This window comes from Ascaphus truei, unplaced genomic scaffold (assembly GCF_040206685.1).
Source record: "Ascaphus truei isolate aAscTru1 unplaced genomic scaffold, aAscTru1.hap1 HAP1_SCAFFOLD_976, whole genome shotgun sequence".
NCBI classification, from domain to species: domain Eukaryota; kingdom Metazoa; phylum Chordata; class Amphibia; order Anura; family Ascaphidae; genus Ascaphus; species Ascaphus truei.
The window spans coordinates 94,524-115,151 of record NW_027457316.1 but is presented as its reverse complement, the minus strand read 5'-3'; the positions used below and the strand labels follow the sequence as shown (position 1 = coordinate 115,151).

At 44.9% G+C, this 20,628-nt stretch overlaps 1 protein-coding gene across 1 annotated transcript in view; it reads left to right on the top strand.

Moving 5' to 3' along the window:
- The window catches only part of LOC142486760 (uncharacterized), a 36,888-nt gene extending 20,960 nt beyond the window's left edge, over positions 1-15,928 (top strand). The window contains exons 3-5 of the mRNA XM_075585221.1: positions 3,015-3,128; positions 3,524-3,637; positions 7,708-15,928. Coding sequence (XP_075441336.1) covers positions 3,015-3,128; positions 3,524-3,637; positions 7,708-9,224 — 1,745 coding nt within the window. The 3' untranslated portion in view covers positions 9,225-15,928. The remainder of the gene's footprint in view (positions 1-3,014; positions 3,129-3,523; positions 3,638-7,707) is intronic.
- The last annotated feature ends 4,700 nt before the right edge of the window (positions 15,929-20,628 follow it).

The window sequence follows — 20,628 nt, the reverse complement described above, 5'->3', positions numbered from 1 at the left end:
ACACACTGACACACACACTGACTGACACCCCCCCACACCCACGCACGCACACACACACACACACTGACTGACTGACGCACGCACACTGACTGACGCGCACACACTGACTGACCGAGGCACACACACACGCACACACTGACTGTGTGTGTGTGCGTCAGTCAGTTTGTGTGTGTGTGTGTGTGTTTGTGTTTCTGCGTCAGACTCGCTGACGCGCGCGCACACACACACACAGTGACTGACGCACACACAATGACTGACGCACACACACTGCATGAAGCTGTAAAGGGGGACAAACAGAGCTGTAAAGGAGGGAGGGGGAACTGGATTGATGTGAATGGGGGACAAACAGAGAGAGGGGGAAGGGGAGAGGAGAGAGAGAGGAGCGGGAACATTACATCCCGGGCAACGCCGGGTCTCTCAGCTAGTATATATATATAGATGAGATCCTCGGACCGTTCGTGACATCATTGCCCTCACATCTATGGGTGTGACGGGAGATTTGTGACAGGCTATTAATAATACACAAAAAAAATATATATATATATAACTGGGTTGAACTGGGACTAGGCTTAGATATGATAAAATATAATTTATTCCTTGATAAAGGTGAACACACAAAATATACAAATAACAGGCAACATATAGACACTTACTTAAAGATTAGGACAAGAAAGCCATCAGGATACAGGATGGGCCATTTCTTCCATAATTCAGTTGCAGATGAAGACATCACAGCAATACATAAAGATCATGAAGACCATACAAGAAGACAATAGCCCTAGGCTGAGCCTGGTTCTTATACAATTATTTCCTTTTGAACACAACCTAAACCCAGCCCCTCTCATAAATCAGCAGTGACGTTGACAGTTTTCCTCAGAGTAAAACTCCTCCCACCCCACGACGTTTAAAAACTGCTTTTCCCTATCTAAATAACTTCATAACTTCAGTTCAGTAGTACTTACTGGCACGCGAGACATATTAATGCATTCCGTCACGCATGACGCTCCCAATGAGACTACATATTACCGTGTAATATTAAAATTAAGAGAGATATTAATATCTGGCTCTTAGTATCTGTTAGATATCAAGTGTTTAGAATCATTAGTTGGGGCTCGGCCCCACGAATACACATATGTAATGTTTAGCATGTTCCGCCGAGGACATCTCATAAGATTCTTATATTTACTAAGGTCACCCATTCTGATTTTCTCCTTGGGTCGCCGCACCCCTGGCCCCCATCAAAATCCTTTGAAGCAGGGACCCCTGGGTGGTGGACATTTGTCACCTGGTGCTAAATGTCACACCCAATGTCCCAGCCTGGGTCTAGCTGTCTCTAGCAATATTCCCTTGGCCTGCAAGTTAGGTATTAACATACTGTGCACCAAAAACCCCTTCTGCTTTTCAGACCCAACTTCAATCAAGCCTTTTGAAGTCCAGATTTTCTGAAAAGACACCCCACATTTGTATTTTCTTAAACTGTAGCTTATTAACCCCTTAAGCCCCAGTGTGTGTGGTGCAGACACTGGCCCAGAAACAATACATTTTTTACAGGGGAATAAGCATTTGGATATTGAAGCGAGGTAAAAAACACATTACTGGACCTCAATCCAGTTAACCCCTTGCTTCCCAGGTGAGGGTAGAAGGTGGCCAATTGGGGTGTAACCCCTTTAATCCCGGGCCAAATCCTCTCGATCATCACAATGGGATACAGGGGTATCCTTAATAAATTGGAGGCCGTCTATATTTAAAAATTAAAGTAAATAAGGCACCTGGCCCTGATGGCATACATCCAAGAGATCTCAATGAGTTAAGTTCAGTAATAGCCAAACCTTTACATTTAATATTCAAGGACTACATTTCCACAGGCTCAGTACCACAAGATTGGTGTAAAGCAGATGTGGCGCCTATATTTAAAAACGCTCACTGAGCATGCTCAGAGTTACTGGGCTGGCCGTAGGATTTTCCCAAGTTACATGGCAGGCTCTGATTAGAGGAAGATAATTCCTTGCCAATGGGATGAGGCTAATGAAAAACTCCAAGGTCCCCTGTCCTTAAAGAGGCCTGTAACCTTGATTCCTGTGGTTGTTACCCGATTTCTTCAAGCGGGTAAGATCTAAGTACAATGGCTACGATTCCAGAACGCAAGGGATTAAAAACATTGCAACAAGGAAACTAGCCCTGCTTCAGGATTTCGTTAGCCCTGGGGATTCCCGAACGAACCCCAAAGAATCAGAACGAACTTTTTACATTTCAAGGAAATAATGGGCTGGCATCTTGCGCCCCTGGCAAAAGGACGGCAATTTAAAAGGACATTATTTCTGTGTTTCTCGTTTCTTGGACAATTTATCCTGTTTCCTCATTTAAGTAAGTGTTTTATCAAGTGTATTCTGAGGTTGTCGTGTGTCTGTCTAAAAAGGAAATAAATTACAATTTATTTTGCTCAATCGAGAATCCCCAAAATATAAACGTACATTTAATCATTCCTCTGGTTGTGGTGGTAGCAGGTTCAAAAAATGTTGTCGCAGAGTCACAGTAAATATGAACTGATTTGAAGTACCTTGCGAAGGAGAAAGGTGAGGCAGCTAGTTAGTGGTGTGTGTTAACCCTGGTTGCATATGTCACGTGCTCACAAGTGTGCCCTTCATGACAGATGGTATATTGGGACGGATTGATGTGAGATATGTTTGTTTGAGGGACCGTGCATGGAGAAAAGTGAATTGGCTATATAGCTGTGTGTATTAACCATTGTCCCATATACAGGTCACGTGTTCACAGGTGTGCCATAGCTAACATGAGTCAAACACCCAAACTAATTAATCTTATGTTTTTATAGATCTACCAGCAGGTAAAATGTAATATGTCTTCAACTATATTTGTCAATTTCTGCCAGAAGGGCTAGTAAAACATATCTTTACGACAGGTATTACATTATACCAATATCAGAGAAGGTGAAATCACAAGAAGAGCCCCAAATCCCAGCTTTACATGATGGGTTTTCCTTTTCTTATTGCCAGGTTTTCCAACGGTTGTACTGGAGCGATTAGAGATTAAGTCGGAGAAAGAAGAACCAAACGCTGAGGATCATGTGACCTCAATAAAGAGTGAAATAGATTCATTTCCTGTTGGGGGTAAGTAACCTTGTATCCTCACTTGTCTTCTATTCAATTTGTTTTTAAATGGACTGAAATGTCTACAATGTTGATGAAAATAACATTAAAGCATGGATACAATTATTAGCTACATGTTCTATTAATAAACGAACGCACCTGATTTGTCTAAGGTTATATTGAGAATATTGTTGTTATTATTATTGAAGTTTGAACATTGCTAGCGCCATAAACTCCAGCGTGTTTTCAGCACTCGGGGTAAAAACAGTCATCACTCTGGGTTAATAATCAAGGACAATCAATTACCTATCCCGCTCCCCTTAGGAATCAGTATACAGTATTTCTGTATAGTGATATCACAGGAAGAGTTTCCACTCCCAGCTTTACATGATGGATTTTCCTTTTCTTGTTGGCAGGTTTCCCAGTGATTGTACGAGAGAGGTTAGAGATTAAGTCTGAGAAAGAAGAACCAAACACTGAGGCTCATCTAACCACAATAAAGAGTGAAATAGTTACATTTAATGTCGATGGTGAGTACCATAACATCCTTTGGGGTAATCAAAGGTTATCTTGTTACAAGTAGTATGGTTACCTTTAGGGAATATTCAGGGTTTATTGCCTCTCATAGGAAGCCCCTAGGCCTGCTGATTATTCTGGAACAAACCCCACGCAGCAGAGTTACAGGAGCAATATGTCTCACACAAGTATAAAGGTTGGAAATGCCTTTGGAAAAACAGAACAGATTTACAAGGGCTCCTTCCACTGTTGGACCAGTGTATTCTGCTTGTGCTCTCAGACCCTAAATGCGAAGATAATGCAGAAGCTTCTCTTAATTTCTCTCTTCTCCCCTTTCCTCTCTCTGCCCAACACTTCATCCCATTTACTCTCTCTCAATTCTCCTTTTCTTCACCTCCATTTACCCCTCAGTTCTGCAGAGACCAGCGTTTCATTAAGCTAACGTCTCAACTCCACTTTGCTGTCCTCCCTCTCCTCTCTGCTACTCTACTGACCCTGACAACATTGTCATGAACTAGAATTTTTCCCAATCTTGCTCTCTAGCTCTACATGCCCCACTTCTCTGCCATTCTCACCCTTTTAACCCCAAACCTTGGCAAAACTGCCATACATGCATTCTTTGCTCCTGCACTCGCTCCTCTGAGTGCCCCTAGAGGATATCCCAGGCTATACAAAGCTACTTTTCCTCACTAATGGACACTCACAAGTGTAGCCCACACTACCTCCTCTCTGTATTTGACTCTCTACTTAAACCACCATCTAACTACTTTTTTCCTCCTCAATTTTAACGCTGAAATTTGCTGACCAATTCAATATATTCTCTCTCCTTTCCACCCTCTCGCGCGCTTTCCTTTTCCCTCGCTTGCGAGCGCTCTCTCTCTCCTTTCCCCCCCACTCGTGCACTCTCCTTCCCCCCCCCCCACTCGCGCTCTCTCTTTCCCCCCCTACTCGCGCTCTCTCCTTCCCCCCCTATTCGCGATCTCTCCTTTCCCCCCTACTCGCGCTCTCTCCTTTCCCCCCCTACTCGCGCTCTCTCCTTTCCCCCCCTACTCGCGCTCTCTCCTTTCCCCCCCTGCTCGCGCTCTCTCCTTTCCCCCCCCCCTGCTCGCGCTCTCTCTTTTCCCCCTCCCCCCCTGCTCGCGCTCTCTCCTTTCCCCCTACCCCCCTGCTCGCGCTCTCTCCTTTCCCCCCCTGCTCGCGCTCTCTCCTTTCCCCCCCTGCTCGCGCTCTCTGCTTTCCCCCCCTGCTCGCGCTCTCTCCTTTCCCCCCCTGCTCGCGCTCTCTCCTTTCCCCCCCCTGCTCGCGCTCTCTCCTTTCCCCCCCCTGCTCGCGCTCTCTCCTTTCCCCCCCCTGCTCGCGCTCTCTCCTTTCCCCCCCCTGCTCGCGCTCTCTCCTTTCCCCCCCCCTGCTCGCGATCTCTCCTTTCCCCCCCTGCTCGCGCTCTCTCCTTTCCCCCCCTGCTCGCGCTCTCTCCTTCCCCCCCCCTGCTCGCGCTCTCTCCTTTCCCCCCCTGCTTGCGCTCTCTCCTTTCCCCCCCCCTGCTCACGCTTTCTCCTTCCCACCCTGCTCGCGCTCTCTCCTTTCCCCCCCCCAGCTCGCGCTCTCTCCTCTCCCCCCCTTCTCGCGCTCTCTCCTTTCCCCCCTGCTTGCGCTCTCTCCTTCCCCCTCCCCCTGCTCACGCTTTCTCCTTCCCCCCCCTGCTCGCGCTCTCTCCTTTCTCTCCCCCAGCTCGCGCTCTCTCCTCTCCCCCCCCCCCTGCTCGCGCTCTCCTCTCCCCCCCTGCTCGCGCTCTCTCCTTTCCCCCCCTGCTCGCGCTCTCTCCTTCCCCCCCCCTGCTCGCGCTCTCTCCTTTCCCCCCCTGCTTGCGCTCTCTCCTTTCCCCCCCCTGCTCACGCTTTCTCCTTCCCCCCCTGCTCGCGCTCTCTCCTTTCCCCCCCCCCAGCTCGCGCTCTCTCCTCTCCCCCCCTGCTCGCGCTCTCTCCTCTCCCCCCCTGCTCGCGCTCTCTCCTTTCCCCCCCACCCAGCTCGCGCTCTCTCCTCTCCTCCCCCCCTGCTCGCGCTCTCTCCTCTCCCCCCCTGCTCGCGCTCCTTTCCCCCCTCTCGTGCTCTTTTCCTCTCTCCTTTGCTCTCTCGCTCGCTCTCCTGTGTTCTCTCGCTCGCACTCTTGTGCTCGCTCTATCTCCTGTGCTCGCTCTCTCGCTCTTTCCCTTCTCCTCTCCTTCTTTCCTCTCCCTCTGTCTCTCCCAATAACTCGTTCTCCCACTCCTAAGGAGCACACAATACGCTTTGTGGTGTGGGGATTACAAGGGGAAGATGGGGGGGATTAATCAGAGGGGGGGGGCTGTTCCTTTAATATGTGTATATACAGTTAAACCACCATCTGTTAACTACTTTTTTCCTCCTCAATTTTACCTCTGAAATTTGCTGCCAATTCAATATATTCTCTCCTTTCCACCCTCTCGCGCTTTCCTTTTCCCTCGCTTGCGAGCGCTCTCTCTCCTTTCCCCCCCACTCGTGCGCTCTCCATCCCCCCCCTACTCACGCTCTCTCCTTCCCCCCCTACTCGCGCTCTCTCCTTCCCCCCCTACTCGCGCGCTCTCCTTTCCCCCCCTACTCACGCTCTCTCCTTTCCCCCCCTACTCGCGCTCTCTCCTTTCCCCCCCTACTCGCGCTCTCTCCTTTCCCCCCCCCTTCTCGTGCTCTCTCCTTTCCCCCCCTACTCGCGCTCTCTCCTTTCCCCCCCTACTCGTGCTCTCTCCTTTCCCCCCTACTCACGCTCTCTCCTTTCCCCCCCCCCTACTCGTGCTCTCTCCTTTCCCCCCCTACTCATGCTCTCTCCTTTCCCCCCCTACTCGTGCTCTCTCCTTTCCCCCCCTACTCGTGCTCTCTCCTTTCCCCTCCCCCTACTCGTGCTCTCTCCTTTCCCCCCCTGCTCGTGCTCTCTCCTTTCCCCCCCTGCTCGCGCTCTCTCCTTCCCCCCCCCCCCGCTCGCGCTCTCTCCTCTCCCCCCCCCGCTCGCGCTCTCTCCTCTCCCTACCCCCTGCTCGCGCTCTCTCCTTTCCCACCCTGCTCGCGCTCTCTCCTTTCCCACCCCCCTGCTCGCCTTCTCTCTTCTCTCTCTCTTTCTCTCTCGTGCTCTTTTCCTCTCTCCTTTGCTCTCTCGCTCGCTCTCCTGTGTTCTCTCGCTCGCACTCTTGTGCTCGCTCTCTCTCCTGTGCTGTGTGGTGTGGGGATTACAAGGGGAAGATGGGGGGGATTAATCAGAGGGAGGGCTGTTCCTTTAATTTGTGTATATACAGTTGTGTGAAAAAGAAAGTACACCCTCTTTGAATTCTATGGTTTTACATATCAGGACATAACAATCATCTGTTCCTTCGCAGGTCTTAAAATTAGGTAAATTCAGCCTCAGATGAACAACACATGACATATTACACCGTGTCATGATTAGGAGCTAAAATACTCTTGATGTGTAACGTGTGCTCACCACAAACAGGAAGGGACCTGGAGGCTGAGGTGGGGATTCTGATATTCACTGACCTACAACTGCGTGCAGAGTGAAGGTCGTGTAGAAGAAGTCAGAGTGGTCGTTATACTCACCATGGTCTGAGATTGGAGAAGTCTGATCCTTGTTGTGCGTAGCCGGGGTCCAGGAGTAGAGAAAGTGGGAGTCCAAATATAAGCTGAGGTCGGGTCAGAGAAGGCAGTGGTCTGGGTACAAGCTGAGGTCAAAGGTAACAGAGATTGAGGCAGAATGCAATAGCAGGGCAGGAGGATGCTTGAGGCAAACTAATTCTGATTATTTGTAGGATTTAAATGTACACATATAATGAATACATATATGTCTATCAAAATTAATTCACTGTGTGAACTGCCAGAAACATATTGCAGGTCTTTGGGGAACACCACCAAAGTCATTGGGGGTTTGGGATATCCAGGGCCACTGTTTTAGAGCCATGGTTATAGAGTAAACAGAACATTTTGTTAATTAAGTAGTGATAAAGTAAATTCTGCAAAGTATTTTTTATTAGTTTGCTTTACAGATTGAAAATATTTGAGCTCTGTCTTTTTTGTTTACTTTTGTTAGAGAACTGCCTGAGTGAGGAGCAGAACGGGACCTATTGCATGTCAAAAAGCTGCTTCACTTCCTGCAGTCCTGAAGTGCCGAAATCCAATGATTCCTACCATATGTTGGACATGTGCAAGGAACCAGTGCCACATGATGGTGAATTTACAGGCCTACAGCTCACAGCACAGACTGACTGCAAGAATGGTTCAAGCAATAGATACGAGAGTGATTCAAGAAGGAGCTGCAATTCTCCGCTTTTCCTTTGTTGTAAGTGTGGGGAAAGCTTCTCACTGAATATGGATTTGATCACGCACCTTTGTGTCAACACTAACATGCAACCCTTTACCTGTACAGACTGTGGAAAACATTTTTCACTGAAGGGGAAACTCCTATCACACCAGAGGATTCACACAGGGGTGAAACCTTACACATGTTTGGTGTGTGAGAAACAATTCAATGATCAGAGCAGCCTCTCCAGGCACCGGAGGATTCACACAGGGGTGAAACCTTTCAGATGTAGTGAGTGTGGGAAAAGCTTTTCACGGAAAGAACATCTCCACACCCACCAGAGGATTCACACTGGAGAGAAACCTTACACTTGTACAGTGTGTGAGAAGCTGTGCAGTGATGAGAGTAGCCTCCTCAAACACCAGAGGATTCATACAGGGGAGAAACCTTACACATGTACAGTGTGTGGAAAACATTTTTCACATAAGTGCAATCTTCTCAGACACCAGAAGATTCACACAGGGGAGAAACCTTACTCATGTACAGAGTGTGAGAAGCAATTCTGTGAATACAGAAGCCTTGTCAAACACCTGAGGATTCATACAGGGGAGAAACCTTTCACATGTACAGAGTGTAAGAAACAATTCCGTGAATACAGAAGCCTTGTGAAACACCAGAGGAGTCATACAGGGGAGAAACCTTTCACATGTACAGAGTGTAATAAACAATTCCGTGAAAAGAAAAGGCTTGTCAAACACCAGAGGATTCATACAGGGGAGAAACCTTTCACATGTACAGAGTGTAATAAACAATTCAATGAAAAGCAAAGCCTTGTCAAACATCAGAGGAGTCATACAGGGGTGAAACCTTACACATGCCCAGTGTGTGATAAACAATTCATTAATTCAAGTAACTTCTCCAGTCACCAAAGGATTCACACAGTGGTTAAACCTTTCAGATGTACTGAGTGTGTGAAACAATTTGTTGATAAGAGAAGCCTCCTCAGACACCAGATGATTCATAGAGGGGAGAAACCTTACACATGTATGGAATGTGGGAAAAGCTTTTCACAGAAGTACCATCTCCTCACACACCAGATGATTCATACAGGGGAGAAACCGTACACATGTTCAGTGTGTGAGAAACAATTCATTGATCAGAGCCACCTCTCCAGGCACCAGAGGATTCACTCAGGGGTGAAACCTTTCAGATGTACTGAGTGTGGGAGAAGCTTTTCACGGAAGGACCATCTCCACAAACACCAGAGGATTCATACAGGGGATAAACCATTTGCTTGTTTAGAGTAGGATTAGCCAATATACTGGTAGCATAGCAATGCCACAGTAATAAAAAAGGCAGGTAATGTGATACTGTCATTGTCACAGAAGACCTTGACTGACACGAACCAGTCAGTGCAATGGTATAAGGGATCTGTCCAAACATCCAGGATAGTAGAGAAGGAGAAAAACTGGAAGAGCACTACTGTAGGTATCAAAAAAGTAGGAAGGAGGGTGCGTATCCCATAAAAAGATTATTTATTGGTCATGGAAAAACAGGGCAATGGAGAGCCCTAAGCATTACTCAGTCACATGGTCGAACATCCAGGATGACTGCTGTCGGAAAGTGACATCTCCGAAGCTACCACGGCCATCTTGCTTCCTGCAAATCCTTGCCCTCACAGGAAGTATGCCTCGCTTTGGACCTCATTGCCAGCAACTGCCTATGGTCTTTAAGTAGCAGGCAGTTGCTATCAAACTTGGTTCATGCAATGTTGCTGACTGCAGGACAGGATACGGACCCGCAGGGCAGAGGTAGGGACTAATACACCAACGTTGGCCTGGGATCAGAGGCTTGGGATGCAGGGGTAGAAAGATCCGAGGTCAAGACAGACAACAGGTAAGGGTTAGTTAGGGAAACAGAAAAAAGGGGGAGCAAGGGGTTAAGACACTATCTTGTAGAAACTGAACGTAGGGCAAACCTCAAAGAAGACAATGCCTCTCTCTATATGGGGGAGTGCGAGATTATAATATAATAAAATACTCACACGGCCCAGTGTAAGTACAGATGTTTATTGGTAACTTTGGGGTTTCCCAAGCCCATCCAGGCCAATAACAGATGGTGGGTGCTGGTGTGCAGTCACGAGCAAGGAGCCCCTCTGTGGTGCCCGTGTTCGATCCGGTTCCTCCCCAATAAGGCAATAAGGATGGGTAAAGCAAAATGTCAGCACAAACAACACAATCTTATCCTGGAAACGGGTGCTCGCATATATAGCCTCCAGAGGGCAGGGGGGGGGGGGAATCTGGGTTAATAATTCAATATATAAATAAAAATAATTACACGGCCCAGTGTAAGTACAAATGATGAAAAGGTATCTGTGGGGTATATATTAACCCTTCCACAATGGCATCAGATGGTTTGGTATAGTGTCAGCTCACGAGTAGAGTATCAGCAGGGAATCCCCTTCTTAATCCCCGTGATTGACCCACTTCAATATGGCAGTATGGAGTGAGGCAAAGTGTCACCAGTTCAAAACATTTATTAAAATAAAGAACTCAAAGCGCTCACATGTAACAACTTCCCAGATGCACTAACGCAGAAAGGTGAGGTGTCCTGTCGCAGATGACTCTCTGCGTCCGGAGTGCAGGGAGATAGAAACTCCCAATTCAACTGCGATCGTGACTGCTTCACACAGAACTACGGAAGCCTCCGTGGGACAAAAAACAGTCCAAGTGCAACGCGTTTCGCCGGTATACGGCTTCCTCAGGCTCATATAAGTACAGCTGGGTGAATCGTAGCATGCTATATATACTCTAAACAGGTCATTAATACTAATTAAAAGCTGTTTGTGCTGCAATGATTGTTGTCATGCCTCACATATCCCATTGCATTGCTACTAATCACACTCTAATGGTATAAGTCTACATTCTATTAACATCTATTGGCTATTGATTTTGCAACTGGCAAATTCAGTTACCTAAAACATATAATAAATTGATAATACTTAATCGTAATAATAGTTGTAAAATCATAATTTTAAAAAGCCTTTTTACTCCGTTTTTGACTCCCTCCAGCTCCAATTTGACCCCTCCCCAGCCCCGTTTTTGACCCCTCCCCAGCTCCGATTTTGACCCCTACCCCTTATCCATTTTTGACCCCCTCCAGCTCCGTTTTCACCCCTCCCCCAGCTCCGTTTTTGACCCCTCCCCCAGCTCCGTTTTTGACCCCTCCCCAGCTCACGTTTTTCAAAATCAAAGTGCGTGTAGGACCATTAAAAGAAGCTCTTGGTCAGAATCGCCTCACTGTTGATCTGCTGCGGGCAGCAGTGCGAGCTTTGAGTGACGATGCTGAAAAATTGCAAGAGGTTCAAAAAGACACTATTCGCAGTGTGGGTGATTTAATAGAATGCACTGAGGAATTGTGGAAAGTTACTGATCCTCTATCACAGGGAATACAAGTATTAGAAGGTACTAAATATGCAGCAGAAAAAGTTAATTGGGATTTGCTAAAATCTGATTTGTCCAATCATCTGCATACTGTGACAGGCTCTTCTAATTTGGACAATCTAAAAATGTCCAAGTTGGTAAAAGACTTTCCTAAGTATGATGAGAAAAAAGGTCCATTTTACAATTTTGGTATTTTTGAAGGGGAAATAACAAAAAGAGGGTTTGACAATGTTGATGCATACAAAATGGTGTTAATTTGGTTACCAGCTGCCCTTAGTTCATGGGTAAAATCTAAATTTGAAACAATGATACAAAATCAAGTTTTGCAAGATGATGAGGCTCAGTGGGGAAAAGGAGATGATGATGAAATGTTTAAAAAACATTTTCCCTTCTGAGACTCAAAGATTGCTATTGGTAGTACAGAGTGCTACGGGAGTTGAGAGACTGCTCCCTAATGTTCTGGACTCTTAAAATAAATAAAAAGGATGACATTAGAGTTTGTGCTAGTATGTGGACTAAGGCATGGTGTTTAATAAATAGCAAAGATCCTGCCAAAATGACAAGAGATGATGATAAGCAATGTGTTATTGAATTTGTCAGTAAAATTCAGGGGTTCTGGTTGTTTCTGCTGGCCAGACGCACCCCGGGGTTAAACAGATCGGAGCACAAATTAATTGCACATTTTGCAACGGCTCTGAGGTGCGAAATCGCAGCATTGTGGAAGCAGCCCGAAATACCAAATATCCCAAAAATCAGAAATCGAATTTGGCACGTTTGCCGGATGGAACAGTTAACGAGTCTGGTTAACGACACCGGCACAAGCTTTCTAAAAGTCTGGGCTCCATGGTTGGCCCTGAATGATATCCCAGGGGTCAATGCCGCCAATATACTGCTTTAATAGCGCTAGGCGCGTTCTCCTTGGATGCGTGTAACTGACGGGGAGACATAGAATACACTCAACATAAGAGGTCAACTAATCCCGGCAGTCAAGGGAGAGAGTAGAGGTCGGCGCCCTGACGCGCAGGCGAACATAATCAGGAAGACAACAAATGTCCCGTGCTCGGACGGTCCTGGAGTCCTCAAAGCCCAAAGGATAAGGCGACTTTCTGTGGCAGTAGTCTCCGCGACGGACCCAGCTGAATCGAAGCCTTTCTGTGGTTGCTCCACCCTTCCTACCCTCCCCCCCCTTCCCTGCTGTCTCCTAGGTCTAGTCTGGGTGTAAGTCTAGTTGGTCTGTATGTCACCCCAGTGCGTCGTCTGTGTGTCTAAATATAAAATGAGTTGGCATGTGTACTGTTATATATGACAATGGGTTGGCAGAAAATGTGAGAATTGTACCATGCACTCAATAAAAACTTTTTTGGTTGAAAAAAAAATTCAGGGGTTAACACATGTAGTAAAATTTAGAGCATTTGACTCACCTAATGTGGATCATGCTGCATCACAGATTTTGGAGGCTCGAATGCTCTTTCAAAATAAGGGCATGGAAGCAGCCAAAGTCTTTGCTTATCAAGGTTTTGAGGATGAAGGATTTGGTCAAGTATCTTATGTAGCATCAAGAGGTAGATCTGCTAACCGTGGGGGGTTCAAAGGCTCTCAGGGAAAGAGGAGCATGTAAGCATTTTACATTATCTTTGTGAAGCATTGATGCAAGCAGGCTTACAATTGAACACACAAAAAGTACAGCTGCTGCAGTCAAAAGTTGCTTTTTTGGGAGTGGATATTACAGATCAAGGTAAATCTCCACGACAAAAACGTGTAGAAGCAGTACAACTGTTAGGCCGAGTCCATAGAAGGACAGGCCGTGCTGAGGCGTGCGGACGCTCAGCGCTGAGCCCCTGCATCCTCAATGAGGATGCCTTGAGAGGGGGCTCGCGCGAGCGTCCGCAGGCGTGCTCAGGCTTTGGAGTTTTCACCCGAGCGCCAAGCTGTTTTTCAGCGCGCTGTCGGCTGAAAACCTCCAATGAGAGCGGGGCTGCGTCAACGTCACGGCGCCGTGACGTCAGTGCATCGTGGGCGATTGGCCCAGCGACGTCACTGCCCCGCCTCCCTCAGTCTCCCCCCACCTCCGATCACGGACGCTGGCTCGCCTGTATGTGCGTGGAATCGCACAGCTTCTGCAGGCGAGCGTCAGCGCGGTGCAGCACGGCTCCCCCCCTCTATGGACCGGGCCTTACCTAGGCCACTTACAATAGGTGATCTTCGGAAGTTTCTAGGATTAGTTAACTTCAGTAGAGAGTTTATCATGAATATGGCAGGAATTGCCAAACCATTGTATGATCTTTTAAAAGGTTCACAATTGCAGAACACGTTACTCTGGACGGATGTAACTGAGCAAGCATGGGTTCAGCTTAAACGGGAACTCAGCCGAGCCCCAACATTAGCTGCACCTGTGATAGATTCATCTTATATCATTCAGTGTCATGCAGGGAAAGAATCTATTTCTGCAGTGCTTTTGCAAAAACAATACAAAGAAGAGAGGATATTGGGATACTTCTCTCGCTTAATGACACCAGTTGAGAAGGGGATGTATGAATGTGTTAAACAATTAATGGCTATTAATTGGGCTTTAGAATCAATGGAACACATAATAGGATTTGGGACTGTTAAAATCCAAACACCACATACACCTTTAAAACTTCTCCAGTCCCGCACAGACATGGCAGTACATTCTGCTAGATTAGCTCAGTGGGTATTAAAATTACAGGATCGACTCTTAACGGTAGAGAGTAGCACAAAATTTGTTTTACCTGAGCTAATGAATTTTTCTGGTACTCCTCATGATTGTCAGGAAGCAGTAGAGGAAGAGGCATGGTCTCCTTTCTCCAAACAAATGAAGCCGGACGGAGTATCATTGTTTGTAGATGGGGCACACTATTTCTATGAAGGGCAGTACAAAACAGGTTTTGCTATTTGGAATCCTGACACGCAAGAAGTCTGGAAATATAGACTTCCTGGAGGGATGTCAGCTCAAAGGACGGAATTATAGGCAGTTAAGAAAGCCATCAATATGGGTTATGAACACTGTAACATCTTTAGTGATAGTGGGTATGTAGTTAAATCACTTACACTACATTTACCTGTATGGTCCAAGCGTGGTATGATGGACTCTCAAAATAAACCATTGGCTCATGGTGTAATATTGCAAGAACTCTTTGATCAAGCTGCTAAAACACCTGACAGGTGTAGTATCATAAAGGTTAAAGCGCACCAGGTCACAAAAGATTATGAGTCTATCAATAACAATCTCGTAGACAAAGCTGCTCGAGAAGCTGCTTTGGTAGGAGAATTGTTATATCCTGAACATATAATTCTTGCAGTTACCCTTAAAAGAGAAACACTAGGGGAACCAGTTGCAGATTTAAAGCTATTGCAACAACAGCAGGAATCTATGTTAAAAAGGGACTATACACTACATAAAGAAACAGGCTTATGGGGATCCATAAGAGATGATGGTACTTTCTGTCCATATGTTCCAAAAGGGATCTTAAAGGAACTAATTCAATTCAATCACTGTCAATTGGGTCATATAGGAATTCAATCTTTAAAAGAAATTATCATGGCTAAATTTGAGGGTGAAAATATTGAAAAAAGGTGTCAGGAACTATGTGAGGAATGCTTAATTTGTGCTCAATTCAATCCAAGGCCCAAAGGACAGAGATCTGTATTACAGCGAGTGCCCGTGGCAGGTGGTCCCTGGGAATCGATTCAAATTGATTTCATAGGTCCTTTGCCAGCAGCTCCAGGAGGGCTACAGTATTGTCTTGTAATAGTGGATATATTCTCCAAATGGGTAGAAGCTATTCCACTAACCAACAATACTGCTCTAAGTACAGCCAAAGCTTTGTGGAAAGAAGTGTTTTCAGTTTGGGGATTTCCAAGAGTAATTGAATCAGATAATGGGCCACATTTCATAGGTGAAATTATGAAACATTTATGTTCCCTGCTGGGGATCCAGCAGCGGTTTCATGTCCCATATCATCCGCAGTCAGCTGGGATAGTTGAAAGAATGAATAGAACATTGAAATCAAGACTTAAAAAGATGTTAGCAGAATATGGCAAACATTGGGTTAATCATTTACCAGGAGTTCTTATGTCTATTCGAGCAACACCCAATGCAAGAACACAGTTAACTCCTCATGAGTTAATGACTGGAAGGCGGATGCCTTTAGTTTTTCCATCAGAACCTCAAGTTTCGGGACCATTAAAGATGGCCACCGAGCATATTCAATGGTTATCTATATTGCAAGGTCAGTTAGCTAAACTTTTACATTTTGCTGCAGAAAACATGGCTCCCAGAGAAAATGGGGATGTAAAAGTAAATCCAGCTTATAAATTTCTTCCAGGAATTAAAGTTATGGTAAAAACATTCAGGAAACCTGGCCCATGGCATGCAGGTTGGGAAGGATCTTATACTATTCTTAAGAAAATGGGTCAAACTGTTCTACAAATACAACGTGTTAATACCAAACCCAAAGCAAGTGCTTCAATGTTGGTACATATTGATCAATGTAAGCTAGTTCTGAAGGTTAAGGGTTAAAGAACAATGATACTGTTTTATTTTTTTTATGTTACAGATGACTTTTAACATTGGACAATGGACTGTACGACCATTTGGATATGAAGCATTTATGATACAGGAAGGGTATGAGCGAATTCCTGATTCAGAACAATGTTCAGATTAATTCATTCCAAAGAAACTTTTACCAAAGAAAGAAGCACAACAACGGAAGATCTGGAACTGGGGGACCTCAGTAGACAGAACAATGACATTATTATTATTATTATTGTGCAGTACAGTGGTTTCTTTGGGGACAGCAATGGAATGTGAAGAACAAACTAATCTTGTTGAGTGTATGAAATATCCTTATGAGTGTGTCTTAACAGGAGTTTTAAGTGATAATAGCAATGATACACGGTTTTGTAGAAGGACAGGAGGGGTTAATCAAATAATCCGGGGCGTAGTAAGAGTGAATAATATGTAAGTATGTTGGAATCATTTTAAGGGCAATGTCACCATACATAGTGCAAATTGTTCGGTTACCATACATTTGCCTCAAGGAAATTACTGTACTAAGAGGTCTGTTATTGAAGTTAAAACGTATAATCATAATGGTGTTATGTATTCAGTAAAACCAATGATACCTATTACTGTAAATTTCACATTGACATATTACCAGAAGTATATACATTCAGTGATATTGGGATATGGGGAAGAATTCTATGATGAATTAAGAAATCATACAAAATTACAACAGATAATCACAGAATTATCAAAATTATCTCATACTTCACTTATGCAGTTAGAGATTGTTAATAGGAAATTAACTACGATAAAAATGGACTATAGTGAAGAGAATACATCCTGGTGGCAGAGGTGGTTTGGGGAAAAGCCTTCTATTGCCCAAGGAATAATACATTGGATGACCCATCCACTGTTGGTAATTGCTATTTTAATTTTCATACTTATTATATGTTGTGTAATTCTGTTTAGAAGAATGGGGAAATTGAATTCAGATTTAACCGATGCTGAATTTAAATTTAATTTTTTCATTACAAGATCAGCTTATAAAAAATGATACTTACAGTATCAAAGAGGGCCTTGATGGAATTAGTTTAGTTATATATTTTCTATATTAAAGTAGAATAGCAATATACAAGTATATACAAATGTATTATATATATTCAGCACCCAACAGGTTAACATGTTATCAGTTCAACATGCTGCTTTCATGAAAGGCTCATGGTCAGCTTGGACATTGGGTTCACAGATGGTTCTAATTGTGTAAACATTCTTTAGGTATCAATGTCTGTGTTTCCTGTCTGTTCTGTGATATATTATATCCCTGCCAGCACTGAGATCCCTAGGGGTTTTTCTTCCTGAAGAAATCAGTGTGTTTAATCAGGAGACATTGATTGATGAGTTCTTTGTTCAGAAAAGTATAAGAATCATGCCTTCCCCCCCTTGCCCCTGCCTTTCACCCCCCCCGCCCCTGCCTTTCACCCCTCCGCCCCTGTCTTTCACCCCCCCCCGCCCCTGCCTTTCACACCCCCCCCGCCCCTGCCTTTCACACCCCCCACCCCTGCTTTTCACCCCCGCCCCTGCCTTTCACCCCCCCACACCCTCCCGCCCCTGCCTTTCACCCACCACCTCCTCACACCCCTTCCCACCGTAGTGGGACCGCCACACCGCACTCACCAGCCACTCGCCGACTCACAATAACTTTACAATAAACCATTTTTAAACAACATCGGATTACATTTTCTTCCATGTTTCTTTTCAACATTATTATACAACCTTTCCACCAAATACTCAACCTATTCTTACCCTATTTAGAAATACTACCTATTACGGATTTACATCCCGGGCAACGCCGGGTATATCAGCTAGTAGATTATATAATCAAAATGTATACATTTAAAATCAGATATAAATTCACAAAAAATAAATGCACAAACATTTTTCTATTTTTTCTGTTTGTGCATTTATTTTTTGTATATTTTTTGTGAATTTATATCTGTGATTTTAAATGTATACATTTTGATAATATAATCTATGTAAAAATGTACTACTAAAGGATGTTTTTTTAGCGTAAAATTTGGTTTTAATATTAACCTTTTTGGCATATAAAAGTATTAGAATGCATCAGTTTCTGCTGTGTTTTTGTTGATTAAGTCTGTATAAACTTTTTGAAGGCATTTGAGCATATATTTGTTTCATTAATCTTTTTTTAAGGGACCCTTTTCTGACTTGGCTGTGAGTTCCCTAAAAGAACAGGGATGTCTCAGACCACAGAGCTGTCATATGCAAGCTGCTAGCCAGATGGATTTCCAACCCTCTCTAAAACACACTGTAATATCAGCTGTTTCGCTGCTGCGACCTCCCGCTTGGATACATCTGCGTTGTATTGTATAATCACATATAACGTGTGTGAAGGAAGGATATACAAGGGAGACAAGTTGTCAGGCCTGCTCCCCTATGTCCCATGATGAAGGGTTAATTCCCAAAACGTTGCCCCCCTTCACTCCCCCTATATACCCACTTACCCCCCTTTTTTGTGCTGTTTTGTCCCCACCCCGACACATACACTATCCCCATTTTTTTACAACTTGTCTCCCTTGTATATCCTTCCTTCACACACATATGTGATTATACCTATATGTTTATGTTCTATATTTGTGACGTTGCATGTTTTTTGATTCATGTGTTTTCATTAAAATTTACTTATTGGTTGCATACTAGTGATTTCAATTTTTCCATTTAGGGAGTGCTGGACTATTTCAGTATTGTGTATTGTGTTTGAGAGGGTTTGGGTCCTCTCCTGTCCACGGCACCCCGCATTATATATCTACTCTCTATTGTGAGTGCTGTTTATAATTTTGTGTTACAAAAGAATTAAGTTGTTAACCCCTGCTCAAACCCTCTGGTAGCATCCGTCTTCACTGCTCCCTAATAAGATTAAATGGTCTTCAAAATTCAGGGGAAGCATGGGAGAAAATCAACAGGAGAAAGAAGAAACAAAATGGCATCCACGTGCAGGTGTCTTGTTATAGTTTTAGGTAATATGGATGTTTTGCTCAAATAGAGTGCCTACTCTCAGTGTCGTAGGCACACAGTGCTCCCTCACAGTGTAGTAGATATTTATGATTGTACCAAAATATTCATCTGATGAATCATTTTCAAAATGTATTTTTTTTTGTAACTGGTTAAGCCAGCGCTTCTCTGTGACATCAAGATAGCTCAAGGAAAGATCATGTGGCGAAATGCCGAGTATACAACTGAACTGTGGTGAAATCTTGGAACAACATATCTACCTGTAAAAACAACATGTCTGTTCTTTTTAACCTGACGTTAAATGAACTCATTAAAGAGCAGTAAAAAGGGGAATGACTTTTGAAAATACCTAGAGCACATCCTGACCCTATATGCAGGGCCACCAACAGGAGGGGTCTGCCGGTGTTGGCGTCCCGAGCCCCGTGAGTCAGGGGGCCCGGCCGCCCGAGCCCCTTGCGCAGCCGTGCCCCTTGATAAATCCCGTCACCCGATCACCACGGGGTGACAGGATTTTGCGTGCTTGCAATCCACCAGGCAGCGCGTGCATCTCTTACAAAAAAAAAAAAAAACCCCTCTCCTGATTGGCTGGCCCTTGTTGGCACTCTGCCAGGGTTTTTTTGGGGCCTTGCAAAGCGAGGCCTGCCTTTTCCTGCATGGAGCAAGTGGTAAGTACTGATCCATGCCTCCCTTGCTTCCCCCTTGTCTCTATGCGCCCCTGCTCCGATTTCCCCCCGCTCCAATTTCCACCCCACGCTAAGATTTCTCCGTCCTTGCTCCGATGGCCCCCGTGTGTAATTGAGTGTCTTGAGTGTGTGTGTGCGAGTCTGTGAATGAATACAGACACCAACCCACAGTCAACCACCCGTCAGTCAATTACCCAAGTGTCACCCACCACCCAAGTGTCACTCACCCAACCCCCCACACCCTCCCTCTCTCTTATCTTAACTGCCCTATACTTACAATGAAATAACCTATACTGCTTTCTTCGAGATCTGACTCTCAAGCTTCACACGGGAGACATTGGAACCCCCCCTAACCCAGAAGACAGGTAGGGAACACCCCAGGCCCATACTGAATCCCCCCCAGGCTTTTTGTCACGTAGGATGTAGCATTGGGTATCTTTGTCTTTTGTTGAAAATACTAAAACAGATTGCATTGTAATGTTTTTCTCCGTATTAACAATAACAAGAAAACAGTTAAGTAAAAGTTGCGTGCTAAAAAAAAAATTCCGCGGTAGGTGCACAATGGGTGGGAGGCGGGGGGGGGGGTTTGCCTCTTTCATTTGTCCTGGGCCCCATGATTTGTTGGCGGCCCTGCCTACATGTAAATGTATACTATTTAATTCCAACACTCATAAATACGACTATATGCCTTTTTATCATCACCGCAAAAGCTGCTAAGTGTTTGTGCTATTGAACATTTGGGAATGCAAATATAAAAGATAACAGTACAAGATTACTAGTGTCTTGACTATAATAGTTTATTAATGTATTCAAATATTTGCAATCCTAGAAACATTGTATTGGTAATTTAAAGTATATACAGTACTGAAATTAGAGAGTACCCTACACAGTCCATATTCTACACAATAGAATTGCCATGCCAACGGGACGCTACGTGAGATGACGCTACACAGTGTCACGTTGCCATGGCAATGTGGCGTCATTTGATGACACGCAGCCATGTTCACTGCGGTTGGAGGGGGAGTTGCAG